The following is a 22,347-nucleotide window of genomic DNA, read 5'->3' as shown; positions in this document are numbered from 1 at the left end:
ATCGCGATCATGCCTAGTAGTTAGAAGGAGGTCCACAAAAATGTTTTTTTTTTTCTTTTCTTTTGAAAATGGCTGCCAACTCGGGCAACGGCATATGGGACTTCGGGAATAACTCGGACAACTCGGGCTGTGGCAGTAAATGTGTTAAGGTGGTAACGTACCAGGTAGTCTTTGGTGACACTGGCCTCGTGGTGCAGACTCTCCACATGCTGGCTCAACAGATGGACCTGGGTCAGCAGCTGGACATGCTGCACACATAAACAACATTATTACACACATACTGTATGTCCGTCTGTCCCTACCTGAGAGGTTTCACTCATTACAGGACGCCATATGAAAATGTCATATCACGATCATTGGGGCAAAAGAAATTGCGATTTACCTGGGGCGGAACATTTGCCATAAAATAGCAGTTCTACAGGCTCACAATGCGTTGCAACACGACGCGTTGTGAGCTTGTAGTTCGGCTATTTCTTTGGCAAAGACATTTGATAGAGAGTGAAAAAAAGACTGTATCAAGTATGTATATTATTAATATATTGTGACAGAAGATATCGCGATTTACAATATTATCGCGATGATCAAAATCCACTGTCCTGGGGCGGAACATTTGCCAAAAAATAGCAGATCTACAAGCTCACAACGCGCCGCGACACGAGATTGTAGATCGGTTATTTTTTGACAAAGACATTTGATAGAGAGTGAAAAAAAGACTATCAATTACATATATTATAAGTACATTTTATCAATTATAGAGGGTTTAAATGGTACTGGATATGCAGCTCTGCAAATAAAAGGTGAATTGATCCCAGTGCATGAAGGAGGACGATATCACAATAAATTAAATGCGATTATCGCGAGTGTTTTTTCATCACGATAAACGATAATATGGCTTATCATCCCTAGGACCTATACCTGCTGGACTTGCTGCTGTAGCTGTAGTTTCTGGGCGTGGTCGAGGACGAGGGTGGTGACAGGGAGGAGATTCACAGTGAGCGTGGCCGTGGGCGTGGCGGTGAGGGGGGTGGGCGGCGTGGGGGCGTGTCCCGGGGTGTCGTGCAGGGCTCGTTTCTGCTGCGCTGCCTCGTACTGCTCCCGGACCACGCGCCGCCGCTCCGTTAGCATGCTGGCTAGCGGCGCCTCGAAGCTGGGGGAGAGGAAGCAAGGGGTGGGGGAAAAAAGTACACAAATTGTTTAATTAGGTCGGTGATTCTCAACCTTTTCAGGCCGCGACTCCCAAAATAAAAATTAACTGGAGACCCCCCCCCCCATCCTGACAAGCACTAAGAGTTGAGGAATTACATTTTGTATAACACGGTTCTATTGTGAAAATAGCAGATCTACATGCTCACAACGCCTCGCGTTGCGAGGCGTTGTGAGCATGCAGATCGGCTATTTTCACAATTTCTGCCTCTATATATTTGACAATTTGGCCAATGTTGAATTTTTCCATTTTAGAGGTCTTAAAAAGTCCTTAAATTGGCACTTTATAAATGTGCAGATACCCTTTATGCACTTAAACGTTATGTTGGTTTGTTTACAGTTGAGTGAGGAAACAATATTTCACATTAAGTTAATCATCTCTGGGGACCCCCCAAAATAATTGGGGGGTCGCGTGTGATGTGATGACTTCATCAAACGATAAAGTCGACTTCAACTAAACTTTTTACTGAGTCGAGTCGACCTGCAAAAATCACAAGTCGTTAATGCCCTAGTAACTAGCAACGTAAATGTTCTAATAATTGTAGTGGAGTAATGTACAGTGTTTGTCTCCTCTGTACTGAGTGTCTTCTTCATGTCACTGTGTGTAGAAGACATCAGTGGAGGACATTTCTCTGCCTCCCTACCCAAACAGACACAGCACCACTCTGCTGCTCTGTCCCAAAGGGAGGACTGTGTGTGCGTGCGTGTGTGGGCGTGTGTGTGTGCGTGCGTGAGCGTGCGTGTGTGTGCGTGCGTGTGTTCAGTACCGCAGGGCTTGGGGGACATTGTATTTGTGTGTGTGTGTGTGTGTGTGCGTGCGCGCGCGTGCGTGCGTGCGTGTGTTCAGTACCGCAGGGCTTGGGGGACATTGTATTTGGGTACAGCATGTTGCAGTGACAGCTCCTCCTCCTCTCCATCCACCTCATCAACAACCACCTCCTCATCCTGGAACTGAAGGACACACACAGACACATCTGCGTTACACTACGGGCTAGCATGGATGTATTAAGCCAATTAGACCGCGTACGCATTATTGCATTGTTATTTTATGCTTTAACTATTGAAAAATAGCAGATCTACAAGCTCGCAGCGCAGCACTTGAGTTTGTAGATCTGCTATTTTTGAAAAATCTTGTCTTTTGAATCCTTCTACGTTTTTTTTGAAAAACGTATGTTTCTATGTCGGCAATCTGGCTAGCTGTCGTCAAAGAAAAGGTCCTTTTCACTTAAATGGAGCTCAGTTAGTCTGTTCTTGAGAGACTACTATGTCAGTGGTTCTCAAACTTTTTCATGTGAAGGACCCCCAAAATGACCTCCCATCTCAAAATATTTAGTTCCAGGGACCACGCAAAGCAAAATGTGAGTTATAAAAGTTTGCTTTAAAAATACATATATTCAAAGATTTGCACACATTTTGAAGCCTTTTTCAAAAATAGCAGATCTGCTATTTTTCAATAGTTAAATCATTCAATAATCCCAGGGCTAAATGGGTTTTAAAATTCTGTCACGTTTTCATATGACGAGGTAAGAGGAATCGTGATGAATTCCTTTTATGAGTCCAAGGTTTTGCAAATCGCCAACAAGCAGATAACTCAAAGTCCGCCTCATGTTCCGCTTGGTGCCTTCCATTCATTTGCAAAGCAACTTAATGGTTTGTGCTTCCATTTGCCTACTTTTCTTGCTTATTCGTGCAGTGAAATTGTTCTTAAAAACAGTTATAATTGGGACATGTCTATGATATTCATGTTGCCATATTTGGTAGCCGCCTTAGAAAAGCACACGCGAAGCCGTGGTTTACCATGATTTTAACTGATGTAAACCCATTTAGGCCTAGAATTATTGAATGCTTTAACTATTAAAAAATAGTTTTACAAAACACAGGATAAGATGTTAATTTCCTTTGTGCAGGCACATGCGTGTGAGAGTGTGTGTGTGTGTGTGTGTGTGTGTGTGTGTGTGTGTGTGTGTGTGTGTGTGTGTGTGTGTGTGTGTGTGTCATCTGCAAGGGGGGGGGGGGGGGGGGGGGGGGGGGCTGGGGTTAGTTTTTAATCTAGGACGCATCATCAGTAGTGTTCCTCCAGGTCTTAGGGTGTTTCGGCCATTATACACTATACACCCTCTCCGGAGGCGGCCAGCTCAGGGTCATGAGACCCGAACTTGCGTCATTTCCAATTAATCATGAGAGTATCGTTCATCTTATGGATGGCAGACTTCTCATGGGACTGTGTGCAAGGCAGGGGCGTCCTTTTCCCTGAGTCAAGCCTATAGGCTGACCGCATACCTCCTGGCTCCAGTTTAGGCATTTAGCAGAAGCTCAATGCCCAAACTGGAAGCTCCCAATCCAAGCGACCCACAACAAGCAAAGCAATACAATACGCAATACAACCATCAAAGTGATTAAGCATGAGGATAGCGTTATGCCATCTCCCCATGGGACTTAATCAACATCAATACCCAAACTGGAAGCTCCAAATCCAAAGCGACCCACAACAAGCAAAGCAATACAATAACCAATAAGCAATACAACAATCAAAGTGATTAAGCATGCATGAGAATAGCGTTATGCCACCTCCTCATGAGACTTAATCAACATCAATACATCAACTGCATAGAGATATCAATCCAGAACAAAGAACAAATCGTATATACCTATACGAACGCTATCTAGCTTGGTTACTTTGGGGCCCAGCAGGGGTCCTTCCTCCTCATAAAAAGCCACTGGCTGCTTCTTTCGGCTGCCTCCGATGCAGCTTTGATGGCTGACCGCTGGCTTTGGCCTCTAATTCCTAGGTCTGCAAAGAGCCTGGTTGTAGATCTTGCCACAAACCCTATAAGATATGCACGCTTGTAGATCTGCTATTTTTGAAATATCATGAAGATTTGTGCAAATCTTTGAATATATATAGTTTTTTAAAGTGAACATTTGTAACTCAAATATTTGCTCCTGGGGGGTCCCTGATGCAATATTTTGAGATGGGGGTCCACGGCCAAATACATATCATTTTTGGTGTCCTTCACATGAAAAAGTTTGAGCACCACTGACATAGAAACATATCTTTTTTTTTTTTCTCAAAAAGAAGGATTCAGAAGACACTTAAAGAATCAGGTCAAAATATTCAAAGAATTGCACACATTTTCAAGATTTTTCAAAAATAGCAGATCTACAACCTTGCAGCGCGGCACTCGGTGCTGCGCTGTGAGCTTGTATATCTGCTATTTTTCAATAGCTAAAGCATAAAATGATACGCAATAATGTGCACCCGGTCTAACAGGGTTTTTAAGGGAAAAGGCTTGCCTGCGTGCCGAAACACGTCTGTTTGGTAAACTCCTTTACCACTGGGGCTGTTGGAAATAAATAAAAGGTTGAAAATCGCTGTCATGAAGGACACGATCCAACCCCACAATGCAACTCACCGTGTCAAAGAGTTCTTCCAGCAGTTGATTCACTTCCTTTTCTGAAAAATACCAGAATCATGGACGTTGTTAAGATAAATAATAGCACTGATACTCATAGCAACGAGCAACCAGGCTGGGACCCTGTGAACAGTTCGTCGACTAAAGTTATGATAAAAAAATACCAGATCTACAGCTTGCAGTGTGGCACCGAGTACCGCGCTGCAAGCTTGTAGATCTATTTTTTAATAGTTAAAGAATAAAATAACGATTACAGTGGTTACAATCTAGAGTGATGTGTTAATGATGTGTTAATGTGTTAATGGCTTAATTTAATTCAAAAGACTATTACTAAGCTAAATGATAAATCATCACTGGTCCATACTTGTGATCCGGACGGCGCGGTCCGTCCTGTAGTCCTCCTTGTCCGGCACGTCCACATCTTCCAGAAAGACGTACTCTGGGTCATCGTCATCATCACCTTCCTCTGGAAAGACAAGACGGACAACAGTCAACAAAGCAGCAAAGAAACTCAACATGACATGTTTGAGTGTAGGGATGGGACGAAGATCTTCCCGACATCCTTCTTCCTGGCATGGAACATTTGCCGATAAATAGCAGATCTGCAAGCTCAAAACGCGTCGCGAAAATGCAGAGCGACAAGCTTTGAGCGACTATATTTGAATTCTTTTTTTTTTGGGTGCTCTATTCAACAATGAATAGAGCATCGTAGCGGAAGTGGTTTACTGGTGCCACTTAAAAATCGTCATTCATTTTCCCCATAGACTTTTACAAAAATATTTATAACAATTATATTAAGCCTAGAACCAAGCCATCCAGGATGGCAGTGAATCATGACCATAGAACACTGTGATCTATACCAGTAAGACTCCCTAATCGGGAGATAAGCGACCGTTGGTCGCTTATCTCCACAAATAGGCCAAAAGTTTGTTTTACCAATTATCAAGACATACGGGCAGTTGACAGTTTGCCATGGTTACTCATTGAAGTTGAATCTCCATATATGGAGATAACCTACGCATCACACTAAGTCTGACCTCACCAGCCCATATTTGGGCATGAGCAACTTATGTCTCCATATATGGAGATATGATGACATCACACAGTCCTCAGCCGATGATGTGGCGTGATGTCATACAATACACAAACGAGCCCTACAGTATAAAGGGGCAATTCTTGCCAGGAAAGAAGCATTTCTTCGACTCAGACCTTATCGCCAGGGTTGGCTTATAGCAGCTGTCGGTAGGACCATATATGGATTCTGTTAGTGTGGATCTCCTAACAGGGCATCATCTGGGATACAATCCCTTTTATGCCCATATATGGAGATCCCTAACATAATCCCTTTCATGCCCATATATGGAGATCCCTAACAGAATCCCTTTTATGCCCATATATGGAGATCCCTAACAGCATCCCTTTTATGCCCATATATGGAGATCACTAACAGCTAACAGAATCCCTTTTATGCCCATATATGGAGATCCCTAACAGAATCCCTTTCATGCCCATATATGGAGATCCCTAACAGAATCCCTTTTATGCCCATATATGGAGATCCCTAACAGAATCCCTTTTATGCCCATATATGGAGATCCCTAACAGAATCCCTTTTATGCCCAGTTGGTTGCTAGGGTAAACAAACATGGTTGCTATGGTAAACAGTTGGTTGCTAGGGTAAACAGTTGGTTGCTAGGGTAAAACCATGGTTGCTAAGGTGGTTGCTAACGTACACTAACAGACCAGCAACAACAGACTGTTGCCACAGCAACGTACACAAAGGTTTGTGTACACATTACATGTGGTGTGATGTCATACTGAAGATACATGACATCACACTGTACACAAACAAAGGTGTGATGTGTGACGTGTGACGGACGGACGGACGGCCGGTGGAGGTTTTGGTAGTAAACTGCTCCCTAACGGTCGCAACAAGGATATCCGGTCTGAACTATTCCTTTCATTATCTCAAACGGTAGAACTTTTTAATGGTCTTGATGATTATAATAAATTGAATGTAATTTTAGCTGGTAAATACGGCGCAAATGAATGTGCCAAAGTCTTAACCTGACTGCGCCAGATAATGGCAGCAGTGCGTATGCCTGGCTGCATACCGCTCTGCTTTACCATCATCTGGGATCTCTCGGGCAGACTCGATGTAAGGGGCGGGCCATTTTTTCAAATTCTTTAGCAGGTGATTGGATGTGGCCGTCTCTCTATCACAGTCTGGGAGTGCGAACTCCAACCACTCATATTGGCCTGTCTGCATCCACGTGGTCTGCAATCAGACTCTATTGGCTCAGAGCCGCTCAGAGCCCGCCTGTAGCTGCCGCTGATTGGTCCGGCCCGGGGCTTTACGAGCGTTATCAACTCCCCCCCGAGAGATCTCAGATGGTAAAGTAGGGCGGTAGCCTACGCACTACTGCCACCATCTGACGCAAGTCAGGTTACCAAAGCCTGCCATCTCATCTTAAAAAGAAGATTAGCTTTTCTAAGTATAGGTTCATAAGCTGCCTCAACCACTTATTTTGTTTACTTTATGTATTTGTATTTTTTATTTTTGTTTTGTACTGTCTGATTCTCTCTTTTTTTTGTTTTTAAATGTGTAACTGTTTATTTTTATATGTATGTACTTTATTGTACGTTTTAATTCTTGTCTATTTAATGGTGTCTCACAACTCCAAGTGAGTGGTCCTCAAACTGCTAAATGAAATGTTGTCTGCTTTTAAATTGTACAGTCTGAGGAGAGACACCTTAATAAAGTTCTATCTATCTATCTATCTATCTATCTATCTATCTATCTATCTACAACCTTTGATCCTATGTGAAAACATATTTTAATATTAAATTATTTGATATACTACATTTAATAACTACCCTTTGTTTAGCGATTTTCATAATGTTCTTTTCATAGGATCAAAGGTTGTATGGTCATTATTCACTGCCATCCTGGATGGCTTGGTTCTAGGCTTAACATACCGGTAATTGTTATAAATATTTGTGTAAAAGTCTATGGCAGGGGTCTTCAACGTTTTCAGGCCAAGGACCCCTTAGTTGAGTGAGAGACGAAGCAGGGACCCCCACAACCTGTTCATAGACTCCATATAGTTTCATTGTTTGACAGCACAATCATCAGTGTATTTTGGATTCATGTCAATTTGTGTTTTCAGATATTAACCTCTTGAGCTGTCATTACCTAATACACTTGACCTTTTACTCTGTACTTAGTCTGATCTTTTTCCCCTCTATACCAAACCTCTTTACCGAAAATAGCCGATCTACAAGCTCACAATGCCTCGCGCTGCGAGGCGTTGTGAGCTTGTAGATCTGCTATGTTTGGCTACAGTTCTCAGAATATGGACACTAGGGTTCAAGTTGTTAATATAAAAAGGATTGGAAGATTTGGAGGACCCCCTGTAATAACTCTGGGGACCCCCTGGGGGTCCCGGACCCCCTGTTGAAGACCCCTGGTCTATGGGGAAAATGAATGACGATTTTTAAGTGGCACCAGTAAACCACTTCCGCTGAGATGCTCTATACTTGTTCTGTTGTTCTGCTGACCTTCATTGTCGGAGGCCATGAGTCCCTGCAGCCAGTGTGTCCAGTGGATGTCCTCCTCCAGGATGGCAGGGTGCTGCTCGTACATGTCAGGTGTGATGTCAGGAGCCCGCAGCTCTGCTTCCAGCTGGCCCAGCGGGACGTCCCGCAGCGGACGCTTGGAGCGCGTCCTCAGGGCCACCAGGCCGCTGGCACCGCCCACCTCGTTCAGACCCTGGGGACACATGGCACAACAAGGACGTGAAGAGAATGTTAGAGAGGCAGGGGCTGTAGGGGGCACGGTGGCGCAGTGGTTAGCACTTCGCCTCACAGCTAGAAGGTCCTGGGTTCGATTCCCGCCGGGGGATGCTGGGGGCGTGTTCCTCCACCCGCGTCATCAGCGCCCACACCCTAGGTGGGGTTGGCCATAGGGCCTTTCTGTGTGGAGTTTGCATGTTCTCCCCGTGTCTCCTTGGGTAGATGCTCTCAAACAAAAACATGCAATAGTCCTGGTTTCTATACTACCTCCCCCTAGCCAGCCGGGTGCTCCCCAACCTCCCTGGCGCGGCAGGGGGAGAGCGAGGGAACCAGGACTACAGGTTAGGTAGTTGGCACCGGGTGAGAAAAATGGGTTGCAAAAATGTGGGATAAAAATATATATAAAAAAAAAAAAAGAGAGGCAGGGGCTGACATTTCTAAAGCCCCTTTTCCACTGGCCTACCACTCCACACCACACCGCCCACTTGTGCCTGGTTTTCCACTACAAGGACCTGGGTAGAGGACCTGGGTAGAGTGGTGTGAAAGTGGTACTAAACATGGTATTAAAAAGTATCTAATCTAGAGTAGGTCTGAGCTAGGCCACACAGGGCCAAACACATCATAATGACTGATCACTCACTGACTTTTCATTTAGACCACCAGGATATAGTTGTAATACATGATAATAGATTCTATTGTGTTATAACCACTATTATAATCTATTATAGTGTCGTATCGAATCGGCAGTGCAAAGAATCGATTGTATCGATACTACCTACTTGTGCATTGTATTTAGCATTTTTAAGAAGAAAGAATTAAAAGGAGAGGTTTAATTACTTTTTCCTTTCCATAGCTACACTGGTCTATCGATAAATGTGTGTAATCTCTGGGTTCATGTCAAGGTGCAGGTTTGTCAATATACAATGTCCATGTATTTGGCAGATAATCACTGTGTTTACTTATTTATATCCATACTAATACATGTTTCCCTTAAAAACCTGCACTATCCACACCTTTCACACAGATGTAATTTCTTTGCTAAATAGTTACTATATCGATTTTAAATCATTTTAAATCATTGGTTCATGAATGAACCAATATCGTCCATGTATCGTATTGTCAACCATGTATCGTGATATGTATCGAATCGCTGTTAAAATGTATCGTTACACCCCTAGTTGTGTGGTGCTAAAGCTGCAGTCGAAAAGGGGCTTAAAGGGGCCTTTGGTGAAAATATTGAAAATAGCAAACCTGTGAGCTTGGGGGTCGAATATAGGATTATTTGGTGAAAGCCCTAGTGTGTACCTGGTAGGAGGGAGAGTCGTGGCTGAGGTTAAGCTCCTCCTCCACGGCATGGAGTCTCTCCAGGAAGGAGGAGTCCGTGGGAGCTGGGAGGAGGAGGTGGTGGTGGTGCGGGGATGAAGGAGGAGTGCTGGATGAGAAGGGTGGAGGTGGTGGAGGCCCCATGGGGACTGCATCCACCCTCAGGTGTCTGGAACACTTGGGTCTCTGGCGAGAAAGGCCAGACGTCACACACTGTTAACCCATTCAGGCCTAGAATTATTGAATGCTTTAACCAGGGAAAAATGGCAGATATACAAGCTCACAGCGCGGCACTCGGTAGATTTGCTTGTAGATTTGCTATTTTTGAAAAAATCACGAAAATGTGTGCAAATCTTTGAATATATATGTATTTTCAAAGCGAACGTTTGTAACTCAAATTTTGCTTTTGGGTGGTCCCTGGAACTAAATATTTTGAGATGGGGGTCCGTGGCCAAATACATATCATTTTGGGGGTCCTTCACATGAAAAGGTCTCTCAAGAACAGACTAACTGAGCTCCAGTTAAGTGAAAAGGACCTTTTCTTTGACGATGGCTAGCCAGATTGCTGACATAGAAACATAGGGTTTTTCAAAAAACCTTAGGAGGATTCAAAAGACACTTATAGAATCGGGTAAAAATTCTAATTTTCACGATTTTTCAAAAATGGCAGATATACAAGCTTGCAGCACGGCACTCGGTGCCACGCTTCGAGCTTGTATATCTGCTATTTGTCAATAGTTAAAGCATAAAATAATGATACACAATAATAATTCTAAATGGGTACATACATTTTCAAGATGTTTAAAAAAAAGTAGCAGATCTACAAGCTGAGTGCCACACTGCAGGCTTGTAGAGCTGCTATTTTTTCAATAGCTCAAGCATAAAATAATGGTAAAGGCGGTTCAAGTCTGATTCTGAACGCTACTTACTTAGGCTCATTTAAAACCGTGAATAGCAACATCCATTTTTTTCCAGAAAACTCTTAAGATTTAGAACAGTGGCTCTCAAAAATAGCAGATCTACAAGCTCACAGCCGTGTCCTTGGCACGGAAACGCTTGAGAACTGCAGATTTAGAAGGCATCTGTAGAAATCGACCTCAGATCATAATTGGTTGATGCTGGGCCTGGATTTACATGTACTTAGTTGCTTGCGGGTGTCGAAAATAGCTGAAACGCCATGGTGAGCTTGTAGATCGGGGACTGCCCATAAGTCCGAAGGTTCATTAGTCCGAATTTAGTTAGGGTTACTGAGGTTAGGGTTAGAGTTAGGCATAGTATTCTTAACAAATTCGGACTAATAAACCTTCGGACTAATGAACCTTCGGACTAATGAACCTTTGGACCAATGCCATGGCACCTGTAGATCGGCGCCATTTGCGGTGCTCGACACACCACACAGCCAAGTAGAAATCAGGCTAAACAACGCGTTGACGAAGTATCAACAGCATGTGGTGTTGTGACTGTGAGTGAGCAGTGCGCGGTACCTTTGTGGCAGAGTGGGCCAGTTCCAGAGGACCACCAGGCTGTTGTCTGGACGTCCCGGGGACCCTCCCTCTGGACACCACGGGAGACGAGCCCAAGCTGTCCACGTCGCTGAGAAACGACTGCACGCACACATTCGGTAGCATTAGTACACACACAAGCATACATATAAAACTCAGGGCTTGACATTAACTTTTTGAGGACACTTGTCCTTTGGATAAGTACATTTCCCATTCACTGGTCCAGGCACAAAGTCACAAATATGTTTATTTTGGGGGTCACGACCTAAAAAGGTTTGAGAGCCCCTGGTATAGAGCATTAACACTTCTACTGCCTCTTACTTTGAAGGGATGCTTGGTGCCTTGGTGCAGTGCCGCTTCCTCCGTAGGCTGCCGCAATTATTTTGAAGGGCCTGGCGTTTTTTTTTTTTTTTTTTTTGCGCAAATGGATTATCACTTGACTTTAACGTTTACGCCAACTAGTCACATGACAGTGTGGGCCCAGAAAAGAAACATGGCTGCGCCCAGCCGAGTGCAGATTGTACTGGCCACCCTTTGGATCAAAATGTCTCTTTTTGAGTAATTGAAGTCTCTTTATGGGCCTCTCAATGGATTTACTATGGAGGAGGTTAACTTTGCGTGCACGCAACGTGCGTTGTAAACAAGTCGTGGGATTTACCGATGCACAGTGGACCACGGAGCCATATAGTAAGTCATAATATATTTACTGTATTTACAGTAAGATTGACAGTGAGCGTCGTCAACGGCACCATGATTTTAATATTGATATATATTTGTGTAAGGAATAACAGCCGATACCTCCTCTGCAGTTTCGTCATCCTCATCCTCGTCTGGGCAGTACTCTTCATCTGACGAATCCTCCTCTTCCTCTAGAGGGATGTCAACAAACTGTGGGGGCTGGGGGAGCGACACAGACGCACACATGGAGACATTTTAATAACTCATTAAAAACAAGTCGTCATCGTTTAGATTTCAGCAATATTTTAAAAGGATCCCTGGCTAATACAACACATATGCCTTAATACATTATAATTGTCCTCTATAACTACAATGTAAAATTAAAAACGCCTTAAATATTGTATTTCTTCTAGAAATGGCTAATCTTTCACTCAATAGGGGAAATGCCTGTCGCATGTTGATAATATCATAAATGGGTATTGAGTAAAGGATTTCTAGAAAAAATAAAATATTTAAGGCAGGGGTCTTGAACGTTTTCAGGCCAAGGACCCCTTAGTTGAGCGAGAGATGAAGCAGGGACCCCCACAACCTGTTCATATATTCCATATAGTTGCATCGTTTGACAGCACAATCATCAGTGTATTTTGGATTCATGTCAATGTGTGTTTTCAGATATTTAACCACTTGAACCGTCAAGACCTACTAAAATTGACCTTTCACTGAATTTAGTCATATCTACACCAAAGCTCTTTCCCGAAAATAGCCGATCTACAAGCTCACAACACCTCGCAGCGCAAGGCGTTGTAAGCTTGTAGATTGGCTATTTTTAGCTGAAGTTCTCAGAATATGGACACTAGGGTTCAAGTGGTTAATATAAAAAGGAGAAAAAAACGTTCTATCACTCAATGATTTGGAGGACCCCCTGTTGTAACTCTGAGGACCCCCTAGGGGTCCCGGACCCCCTGTTGAAGACCCCTGGTGTATGACAATTAACAGTGCGGAGGATGAGAAGACAGTTGGGGAAGTTACTTTGAAAGCGTAACTTGTAGTTACGCTGAGATCAAGTTAAAGTTATACCCCTGGAGAAATGTAACTTATAAAGTTACATAGAAAAAGTAACTTGAGTAACTTGAGTTACTTTTCTTTCAGCGTTAAATTGAACGTACATTTGGTGTACATGAAACAAAATATAATATCCTACAAAAAAAGTCACATGCCAGCAGAAATATGCCTCTCAACTGAGTGTTACGTTTTATTTCAAAAAGGTTGACATTTTCTTTAGTAAACATCTGTGTTCCTAAAATAAAGTTAAATAAATAAGACAATTAAGATCTGTTGAGGACATGTGATTGTCAAGGACAAAACTAAAATGTAAAATTATAACTTTGCTTGTAGTAACTTCTTGTAACTTGAGCCAAAAATTACCCAAAAAGTATCTCAGTTACTTGACGAGTTACTGAAATATGAATGTAACTCAGTTACATGTAAATTTAAAGTTGTACTATGTAACTTTTTTTATAAAACAAATCTTAAAATTCTCCTAACTATTAAATCACAAAAGTTTTAGAAGATCCGCGCCGTGAATTTCAGCCTGTAAAGCCTTCTCTATATGTAAACTGAGATCCTTGCCGTGGACCGGATCTCGCGCCAAAATTGCGTCATCACACTACCGGCCAATCACAGCGAGGGTTATACAACTGCCGGCCAATCACAGCGCATCTTGAAGTGGGGTCGCTATGGCAGCCATATTTGTTGTCGCCCGTTTGTACCATCCCTTCTCTAGGTAATTTCGCCTACCAGGCAGGGTGAAGGAGTCCGTATCTCTGGAATTACTGAACGCACAGGAACAAGGGACCCCTTAAAAGATAGATCTCAGCGAGGTGGAGGCAGACGCGGGGGTCTGAAGGTACGAAAAACGGACGAAAGACGCGGACGCGACCGCGGTTTGCTATAGGGCTAATGACCACTAGTTGGGCAACTTACACAGTATGGCTTTAATTTCCCCAACACTGCTGGTTGCGACCGTCAGGTCGCATTTACTATCAAAACCTCCACCGGCTGTCCGTCAGTCAGTCAGTCAGTCACACGTCACACGTCACACTTTTGCCCTGCTCATATATCCGCAACCGTTGCCCCGATCCATGCAAAGTTTTGCACACACACTCCTTGCCTGCCAAACCACAACCTCCACCCATCAATTCTCACATGACCCTCTTCTAGCGCCACCATGTGGCCGATTCTTGCAAAACACATTTATGGACACTGCTCCTACAATTTTTGCCCTAAAATCACGCAAATTGGTACACAGTATGTCTACACTCATGTCATCAACATGGATCTGTCCCATATAACGCCACCATCAGGCCGACTTTTTCAAACACATTTTTGGACACTGCTCCTACACATTTTGCCCTAAAATCACGCTGCAACCTAACGGTCGCTTATCTCCCGATTAGGGAGTCTTACTGGTGTATGACAGTTAACTGTGCGGAGGATGAGAAGACAAACCTTGGTGACGGCTCCTCTGATGGGTGACAGGCTTAGCTTGTGGAGAGACTGCATGCACACAGGAGGCAGAGAGAGGTCACATCAATGTCAGTGGCACATTTCACTTCCAGGTCAGGTGTGCAACAGATGATTTGCTTTAGCCTCATGTATGCTTATAGTCAGGGGATATTAATAACACCTGGGAATAAATTCCTTACCAAACAATTTCTTCACCAATGTGTTGGTAAAGGTGTCTAGTAACATATCTAACAAAGATTGAAATTCAACATCCCTAGGAGAATCTTTGACAGCTAGGGTAATTCTGGGTCTGAAAAATGACTCCCAAAAAATATGCTTTAAGTGGGATGTGAGGGGTCAAACTAGGTGTTTTTAATTATTCTGAATCCATTGCAAGTTTTGTTTTGCACGAAAAACATTCATTGGGCTAAAAACTCCATTTTAAAGTACAATGTTATGTCCTCGCCACTGATGTGTGGGATGGGAATTAAAGGAGCTACGGTCAACTTTTTCTTGAAAAACGGATATGGAATCCATATAAAAGAATAGAAGAGGGATGTAAACAAAGTCAGCCTGACAACGGACAAAATGATTATTTTATCCTTATTTTGGTAACATGTCATTAGGCCGAACACCCTTTGGATCGACCACCAAACTCTAACCCAAACCCTAATCCTAACCTCAGTAAAACTATGCCCAACTCTAACCCTAACCCTAAACTCAGTAAGCGTGACGCGGGTGATTATCTAACCTGCCGACCAGGCCTGGAATTTCATCATTGTAGGGGCAAGGCCACTTGGCCTTTGGTTTGGTGTTGTCTATTTTTAAGGACACAAAGGCCAGGGCAGGAAGGCCATCAAATAAAACAAGATTTCCCATTGAAAGAATGTGTTGAATTTAAGGGTTAGGATTGATAACCTAATCTGCAGTGAAATAGATACATTTTGTTTTTTACAATCTGATCCATGCTCAGCCTTGCACCAATCAAAGTCACTGGATTGGTTTAAAGATGGGGAGTTAAGATTTCAGAAGCTCAACAACAGACACTGGTGTCTACATGACAAGAAAGAGACACCGCTGTCTACTGTCTAGCTGGGTCATTAAGGCCACTGTGGCCTCAGCAGGTCATGCCATTTTTTGAGGGGCACAAGGCCAAACTGAGGGGAAACGGTGGCCATGGCCTTCATGGCCTCCACAAAATTATTGCCCTGCTGCCGACGCTCGCGGGTGATTATCTAACCTGCCGACGCTGTTCGACCCAACGGGAGTTCGACCTATGGGGCAGTCCCCCCCCCCCCCACACACATATGAAGCTTAATTATTTTCAAAACATATTCTCGAAACATTATTTTTATTTTAGCGTCCGTTTTTCAAGAAAAGGTTGACTATAGCTCCTTTAAGACAAAATGTCAGAGGCAGGAATCAGCATTTTGGGCAGGATAGAACTCTGTCTTCAATGTGCATGCTGTACCAGAGACATGTTTTAATGAGAAATGAGACTGAATAATGCCTGGACACTATCTGAACACAACATTCACCTTAGTGAACCACTTTTACATAACATGTGATGTCTTTATTATTAACAATATATAGAACATTTACAATTAAAATAATTTTAAGAGAGACAAACCTCTCCTTGCTCCACTACTTTCTTGAGTCTGGAACGGGTCATCTTGGGCTCCTGTAAGTAAGAGACTGTCATTAAGTCCATTCATGAGCACAGATTATTTTGCCCCCTAGTACAGTGGTTCTCAACCCCCCCAAAATTATTTTGGGGGGGTCCCGAAATGATTAACTTGACCAACTAACGTTGTTTTCTCACGCAACATTAAACAAACCAAAATAAAAGTTTAAGTGTAGAGCGTTATGCACATTTCTAAAGTGACACTTTAAGGACTTTTTAACATTGGACAAATTGTCAAATATTAGAGGCAGAAATCACAATAAAACCATACAGAGCAATTAAGTTGAAAAAATATATAAATACATAAAGTGTTGAGACAGAACACAACACAACAACAACAAAGTAGTACTAACGTTTCTGTAATGGATTGCAATTTTAAGGTACTTTTCTAAGCATATTGCAAACTCAAAGAACTTACAATGGTCCAGTCATTCAAACATTAGGAACTACTTCTCAACGTAGTGCAAAAAATATATACACACAAATGTAATGCCTCAACTCTTAGTGCTTGTCAGGGTGGGGGGGTCCCCAGTTAAAATGTGATTATTTGGGGGGGTCGCGGCCTGAAAAGGTTGACAACCACTGCCCTAGTAGACAGTGTGGACCCAGAGCCTTTCCTAGCGGCTCTGGATAACTGCATATCCCACTAGGGATGTCACCGAATAATCGATTTTCGAATATTTGTTAGATTAATCAATATTCGATTTTAATATTTCATAATCGAAAATCGAAAAAATATTAATATATATATATATTTTTTTTTTAATACCATTTTTTGGCTTAGTTAGTTAGTTTCAACCAAAATATAGAATATAGGCTAACAATAGTATTAATGATAATAGTAAATGGCCATTGATTTATTATTCACACCAGCACCAACTGTAAACAGTGTAGACAGAGTGAAGGAGCACAGCAGAGTGGCAGCTGCCTGCTACACACTCCCCTCCCCCCCTGTCTCAGACACAGGTGTGATTGATTCAGGCTTGATTGTTTGGTACTTGGTGGCCATCATCAAAGAAAAGGGAAAACAGCGTCCTCTGTATTGTAAAGCATCACAGAATCTGTTCTTGAGAGATTAGGTGAACAGTACACTGGCACACTAAAAAGAAAGATGAAGAGTAGTAGTTAGGCTACCAATTACCTGAAGAGCCATGTTGTACATATGTAAATGTGCATTGAAATCCAGTAAAAAAAAAGAAAAACAGAAGATTTTTTTTTTTTTTTTTTATGAAAAAATAATAATAATAATTAATTATCGATTTTCGAATAATATTCGATTATTGCTATAGAATAATCGATTTTGATAAAGGTCCATTTTTGACATCCCTATATCCCACTGGCTCGACTCAAATTCAAAAATTGAAGTTGGACGGTCGAATGACTCTCGAGATGCGTGGAATACAGACGTACTGTACAAGAATATGCACAGAGATTCACTGCATTTATTGCAAGATAGCACAGAATCCAATATGGCAGACCTTTGTGTTCCTTGAGGATACAAGACCGAGTTGGAACCCAGGGCGGTCACGAGTACAAATTTAATTTGACGATTAATTGTCACTCAAATAATTGAATTAACGATTTAATTGTGTTTTTGTCGTTGACACTTCGATTTCTGTTTGGCTTGTTGGCTTTGAAGTTGCACATGGCAGATATGACACGTAACCTACATATACAAAGAAATTACTGACATATTTCACAACGTAATACTTAAAAAAGAACATTGATAGTGGAAATAGCCGATCAGATCTACAGATCAGAGCAACACGTTGAGAGCTTGTAGATCTGCTATTTCCACTATTTTTGAAAATGTTTGGAAATATATTTTTAAGATGGAAACGATTAGGCTATGGCGATTATGACAAAATAAATGTGATTATGTCAAATAATTGCGATTAGACGATTATTATGTAATAATTGTGACAGGCTAAGTTTGACTGGACGTTCAGTTACAATGTTTGACGTGTGCCCTTCAGAAAACAATGAAAAAGGGAATGCTGACACTCACAAACAAGGGCAGGTCCTGTGTCTCTCTGATGGCAGCCTTCATCATGGCCACCACATGTTCATTGGTTATAACCTCCTGAGAAGAGAGAGACAACAGTTTCAGGTTTGTTCACATCAGGGGAAAAACATACTTCAGAGTTAACTTTCATCCAACAACGCTCGGTGCTAGACCACCGATTGCCGATGTTTAACTGATGTTTTGTAATAATATAAAATAATAATAAATAGCCTAAATTTCAAAAACTAATAAATAGCCTAACTTTCAAAAACAACGCCTCGCAGTGCGAGGCGTTGTGAGCTTGTAGATTTGAGCTTGTAGATTCTTTGGCTAAAGTTCTCAGAATATGGACACTATGATTCAAGTGGTTAATACAAAAAAGGAGAAAAAAATAACTTTCTATCACTCAAAGATTTGGAGGACCCCCTAGCCCCCTGTTGAAGACCCATGCACACATCATACATGGGCAACTGGCGGCCCGGGGGCCACATGCAGCCCCAACCTTCATGCGGCCCTCAGCAGGTTAAAATGAAAACATGACCAACTTGAATTTACTGAAAGGGCTGGTTCTCCTCTGGGACAACCAGATCTTATTTTATTGTTGTTTGGGACAAGATCAACACAATCCTGAGTTATTTTTTGTGTTCAATCTGTGTTTTGAGATATTTTAGTATTTCAGCATGAATGATGATGCATTTTGCATCATATGAGTCATCATGCTGCATCATATGATGCAAAATGCATCATCATTCATGCTGAAATACTAAAATATCTCAAAACACAGAAACACAAAAAATAACTCAGGATTGTGTTGGTCGTGTCCCAAACAACAATAAAATAAGATCTGGTTGTCCCAGAGGTGAACTGGCCCTTAAGTCTATATTAGTAGCTTAATGACTAGTATTATCAAATGTTAGTTTGTTTTATGTCCAAGGCCTTTGTATTTACATTCACAAAGTTATAATTAAATGCATTTGAAATTAATGTTACATTTCAGGATTCCAATTCAAAAATCACAAAAAAATATTTGTGATTCCAATTCAAAAGAAGCAAAAACAGCCAATCTACAAGCTCAAAACGCGTTTTGAGATAACGCGTTTTGAGCTTGCAGATCGGCTGATTTTGCTTCTTTCGTATGACATACTGCTGTAGAATGACAAAGTAGGACGTAGCAATATACAATGTGGCCCTCTGGAGTGAAATTGGAAACATAGTGGCCCTCTCTGTCATCAAAGTTGCCCACCCCTGCACTAGATAATTAATTGACACCGGGCGAAAAATGGGTTCCAAAAATGGTGGGATAACATTTTAGAGTTAGCTCAGACTGACGTGCAGGATGGAGCGGATGTTCCCAGACGTCAGGTTGTGCTCTCTGGACTTCCTCTCAAGGTCCATGTCCAACTGGCCAAACTCATCATCCTCCTCATCATCATCATCATCGTCATCGTCCTCGCTGGGCTGGTCGTTGCTAGGCGACCAGCTCTCCAGGCAAGAGAGGCCGTCCTCCTCGGCGTCCTTGCCCCACGGCATGCTGGGATCTCCCTCCTGCTCCCTGGAGGGCCTGCTGTGAGCTCCGGCACCGCCATCTGTCCCACAGAGACCACAACGTAACGTTACGTTCCTCCACGTATTGGAATGGATAGAGTGTTTTAAAACCCATTTAGGCCAGGTACGCATTATTGCGTATCATTGTTTTATGCTTTAAGTATTGAAAAATAGCAGATCTACAAGCAGAGCTACGAGCTTGTAGATCTGCTATTTTTGAAAAATCGTGAACATTTGAATTTTGACCCAGATTCTATCCAGCTGTTTCCACGAGAATTTACTGTAGCATTATTTGCAAGACACTTCCAGTTAACAGCAGACATACAAGCTCACGTCGCGTTGCAGATGCAACCGTTGTGAGCTTGCAGATCACTCTCGGCTGCGGCGCCGGAAGTTGCCTGCACATTCTGCGCAATGCATGATGGGATGTTGGAAAGTTGTGGATAAGTGTCTTTTGAATCCTTCTAAGGTTTTTGGAAAAACCTATGTTTCTATGTCAGCAATCTGGCCAGCCATTGTCAAAGAAAAGGTCCTTTTTACTTAACTGGAGCTCAGTTAGTCTGTTCTTGAGAAACTAATATGACAGTGGTTCTCAAACCTTTTCATGTGAAGGACCCCCAAGATGATATGTATTTGGCCACGGACCCCCATCTCAAAATATTTAGTTCCAGGGAGACCCCCCAGAAGCAAAATTTTAGTTACAAACGTTCGCTTTGAAAATACACATATTCAAAGATTTGCACACATTTTCACGACTTTCTCAAAAATAGCAGATCTACAAGCTCGCAGTGCGCTGTGAGCTTGTAGATCTGCTATTTTTCACTGGTTAAAGCATTCAATAATTCTAGACCTAAATGGGTTAAATAAAGTTTGTTAGAGCAGAGGATACAATGTGAGGTGAGCTTCATGCAGTACCTCTTCTCAACCAGTAGGTGTCCTACCTGACCACATGATCTACAGTATTTTCTGGACTATAAGGCGCACCTGACTATAAGGCGCACTGTCAATGAATGGTCTATTTTCAAACTGTTTTCATATATAAGGCGCACCTGACTATAAGGCGCACATAATAGACGCTACCGTTGCGTTATGCATCAAACATATGGAGCTGTGCTAAAGGGAATGTCAATGTCAATGAATGATCCATATATAAGGCGCACTGGACTATAAGGCGCACTGTAGTTTTTTGAGAAAATTAAAGGCTTTTAAGTGCGCCTTATAGTCCGGAATATACGGTACATGTCTCAATAGAAGAGCAAGGAGAGTGGAGCACCACTGCAGTGTTCTTAGTTATGTTGCATGAACATAGTTTACCGTTCATATTGGTTGGATACAATCATTTCCACTTGAAACAAGTTATGGATTGCAGCTTTAACACATTTAGACTGTAGATTGTAAAAATGCCTTCTAAATCCTAACCTACTGTACATTTTTTGAGGGAAAGTTTTTTTTTATATATTATTTAAATCTTGTTGCTTAACCTTGTATGTCCAAAGCTGTTACTTTGTAGTATCAAGGGTTTTATTGGGTAGGCCCTAAAAGTATGCCCTTGAGTGCAGGGAATTATTTTGGGTTTAAACTGTTTTCGCTTTCAACTTTCCGGCCAAAGTGTAGTCTGTCTAGAACTACAAGATGACGTAGGTTGTTTCTGCTCTCAACCGGATCATAAATCCCAAAAATGGTACTGATCTCAGGATGCTGGTTAGGTCAGTGGTTCTCAAACACAAAGTTTAAGTGTATAGAGGGTATCTGCACATTTCTAAAGTGACAATTTAAGGGCTTTTTAACTCATTCTCTAGCTTGTCAAAATGGCTGCCAAAACATGTAATTCTTAGTGCACAGATCCGTGCACGCCCATGCCTAGATCATGCACCATGTGTGTGCACAGCTTTCAAACAAAAAAGGCTGCCAACTCGGGAAACTCGGGCCCTGGCGGCCTCTAACAACGGTAATAACTCAGGAAACTCGCAGATCTACATGCTCACAACGCCGAGGCGTTGTGAGCATGTAGATCTGCTATTTTTACAATGAAAGCGTGTTATACAAAATGTAATGCCTCAACTCTTAGTGCTTGTCAGGGTGTGGGGGGGTCCCCAGTTCAAATGTGATTATTTTGGGGGTCGCGGCCTGAAAAGGTTGAGAATCACATGGTTAGGTGGTGATGGGTGTTTAGTTTGGGTCATACAGAGTAACTCACCCACGGTGATGAACAGGTGCAGCTCTCGGTCCTCTTCCAGAGCAGTGGGGGAGCACTGAGAGGGACGGACATAATCCACATCACACTCCTCCTCTTCTTCCTCTCCATCGCTGCCCGGAGCTGCAAACAAAAACATACCAGTAAAGCCTCGATCAGAGTCTGCAGTGAAGAGCTATCCACCGCAAATTTTAGGTGGAAAGCTTTCCACCTCAAGTCAGAAAATAAGTGCAGGCTATCATAGTCAGTCACGGTGAAGTCCTATTCACCGTGACTGACTGGTCCAGGTCGACCTATCAGTGAACGGGGTGAAGAGCCTATCTGTCTGATAGTAAAAACAGAGAGACGTGTTGGGACTCGAAAGCTCTTCACCGCGAGGAATGACGTAACGTTGTAGTTTCATGACTCAAAAAGACTACACCGCGGTGGATAGCCTTCCACCGCGGAGCCGACTCTGATCGAGGCTTTAAGGCTCTAACATAGTCCAGGGTGAAGAGCTA

The 22,347-nt window shown here is 42.5% G+C and overlaps 1 protein-coding gene across 1 annotated transcript in view; it reads right to left on the bottom strand.

Annotated features, from left to right (window-relative positions):
• Positions 1-22,347, bottom strand: part of gon4lb (gon-4 like b) — an 81,094-nt gene that overhangs the window by 47,673 nt on the left and 11,074 nt on the right. Inside the window, exons 3-16 of the mRNA XM_080753945.1 lie at positions 21,851-21,970; positions 19,438-19,694; positions 18,112-18,186; positions 16,050-16,100; positions 14,423-14,470; positions 12,035-12,133; positions 11,219-11,338; positions 9,717-9,920; positions 8,178-8,388; positions 4,981-5,082; positions 4,617-4,657; positions 2,054-2,154; positions 916-1,147; positions 162-248 (exon numbers count right to left, since the gene is read on the bottom strand). Of these exons, the coding sequence (XP_080610071.1) occupies positions 162-248; positions 916-1,147; positions 2,054-2,154; positions 4,617-4,657; positions 4,981-5,082; positions 8,178-8,388; positions 9,717-9,920; positions 11,219-11,338; positions 12,035-12,133; positions 14,423-14,470; positions 16,050-16,100; positions 18,112-18,186; positions 19,438-19,694; positions 21,851-21,970 (1,748 nt within the window). The remainder of the gene's footprint in view (positions 1-161; positions 249-915; positions 1,148-2,053; positions 2,155-4,616; positions 4,658-4,980; positions 5,083-8,177; positions 8,389-9,716; positions 9,921-11,218; positions 11,339-12,034; positions 12,134-14,422; positions 14,471-16,049; positions 16,101-18,111; positions 18,187-19,437; positions 19,695-21,850; positions 21,971-22,347) is intronic.

The sequence above is a fragment of the Nannobrachium achirus genome, assembly GCF_963921795.1.
Source record: "Nannobrachium achirus genome assembly, chromosome: 2".
Taxonomy (NCBI): domain Eukaryota; kingdom Metazoa; phylum Chordata; class Actinopteri; order Myctophiformes; family Myctophidae; genus Nannobrachium; species Nannobrachium achirus.
Note: the sequence above shows the minus strand (reverse complement) of the source record. Positions and strands in the feature narration are given on the sequence as shown.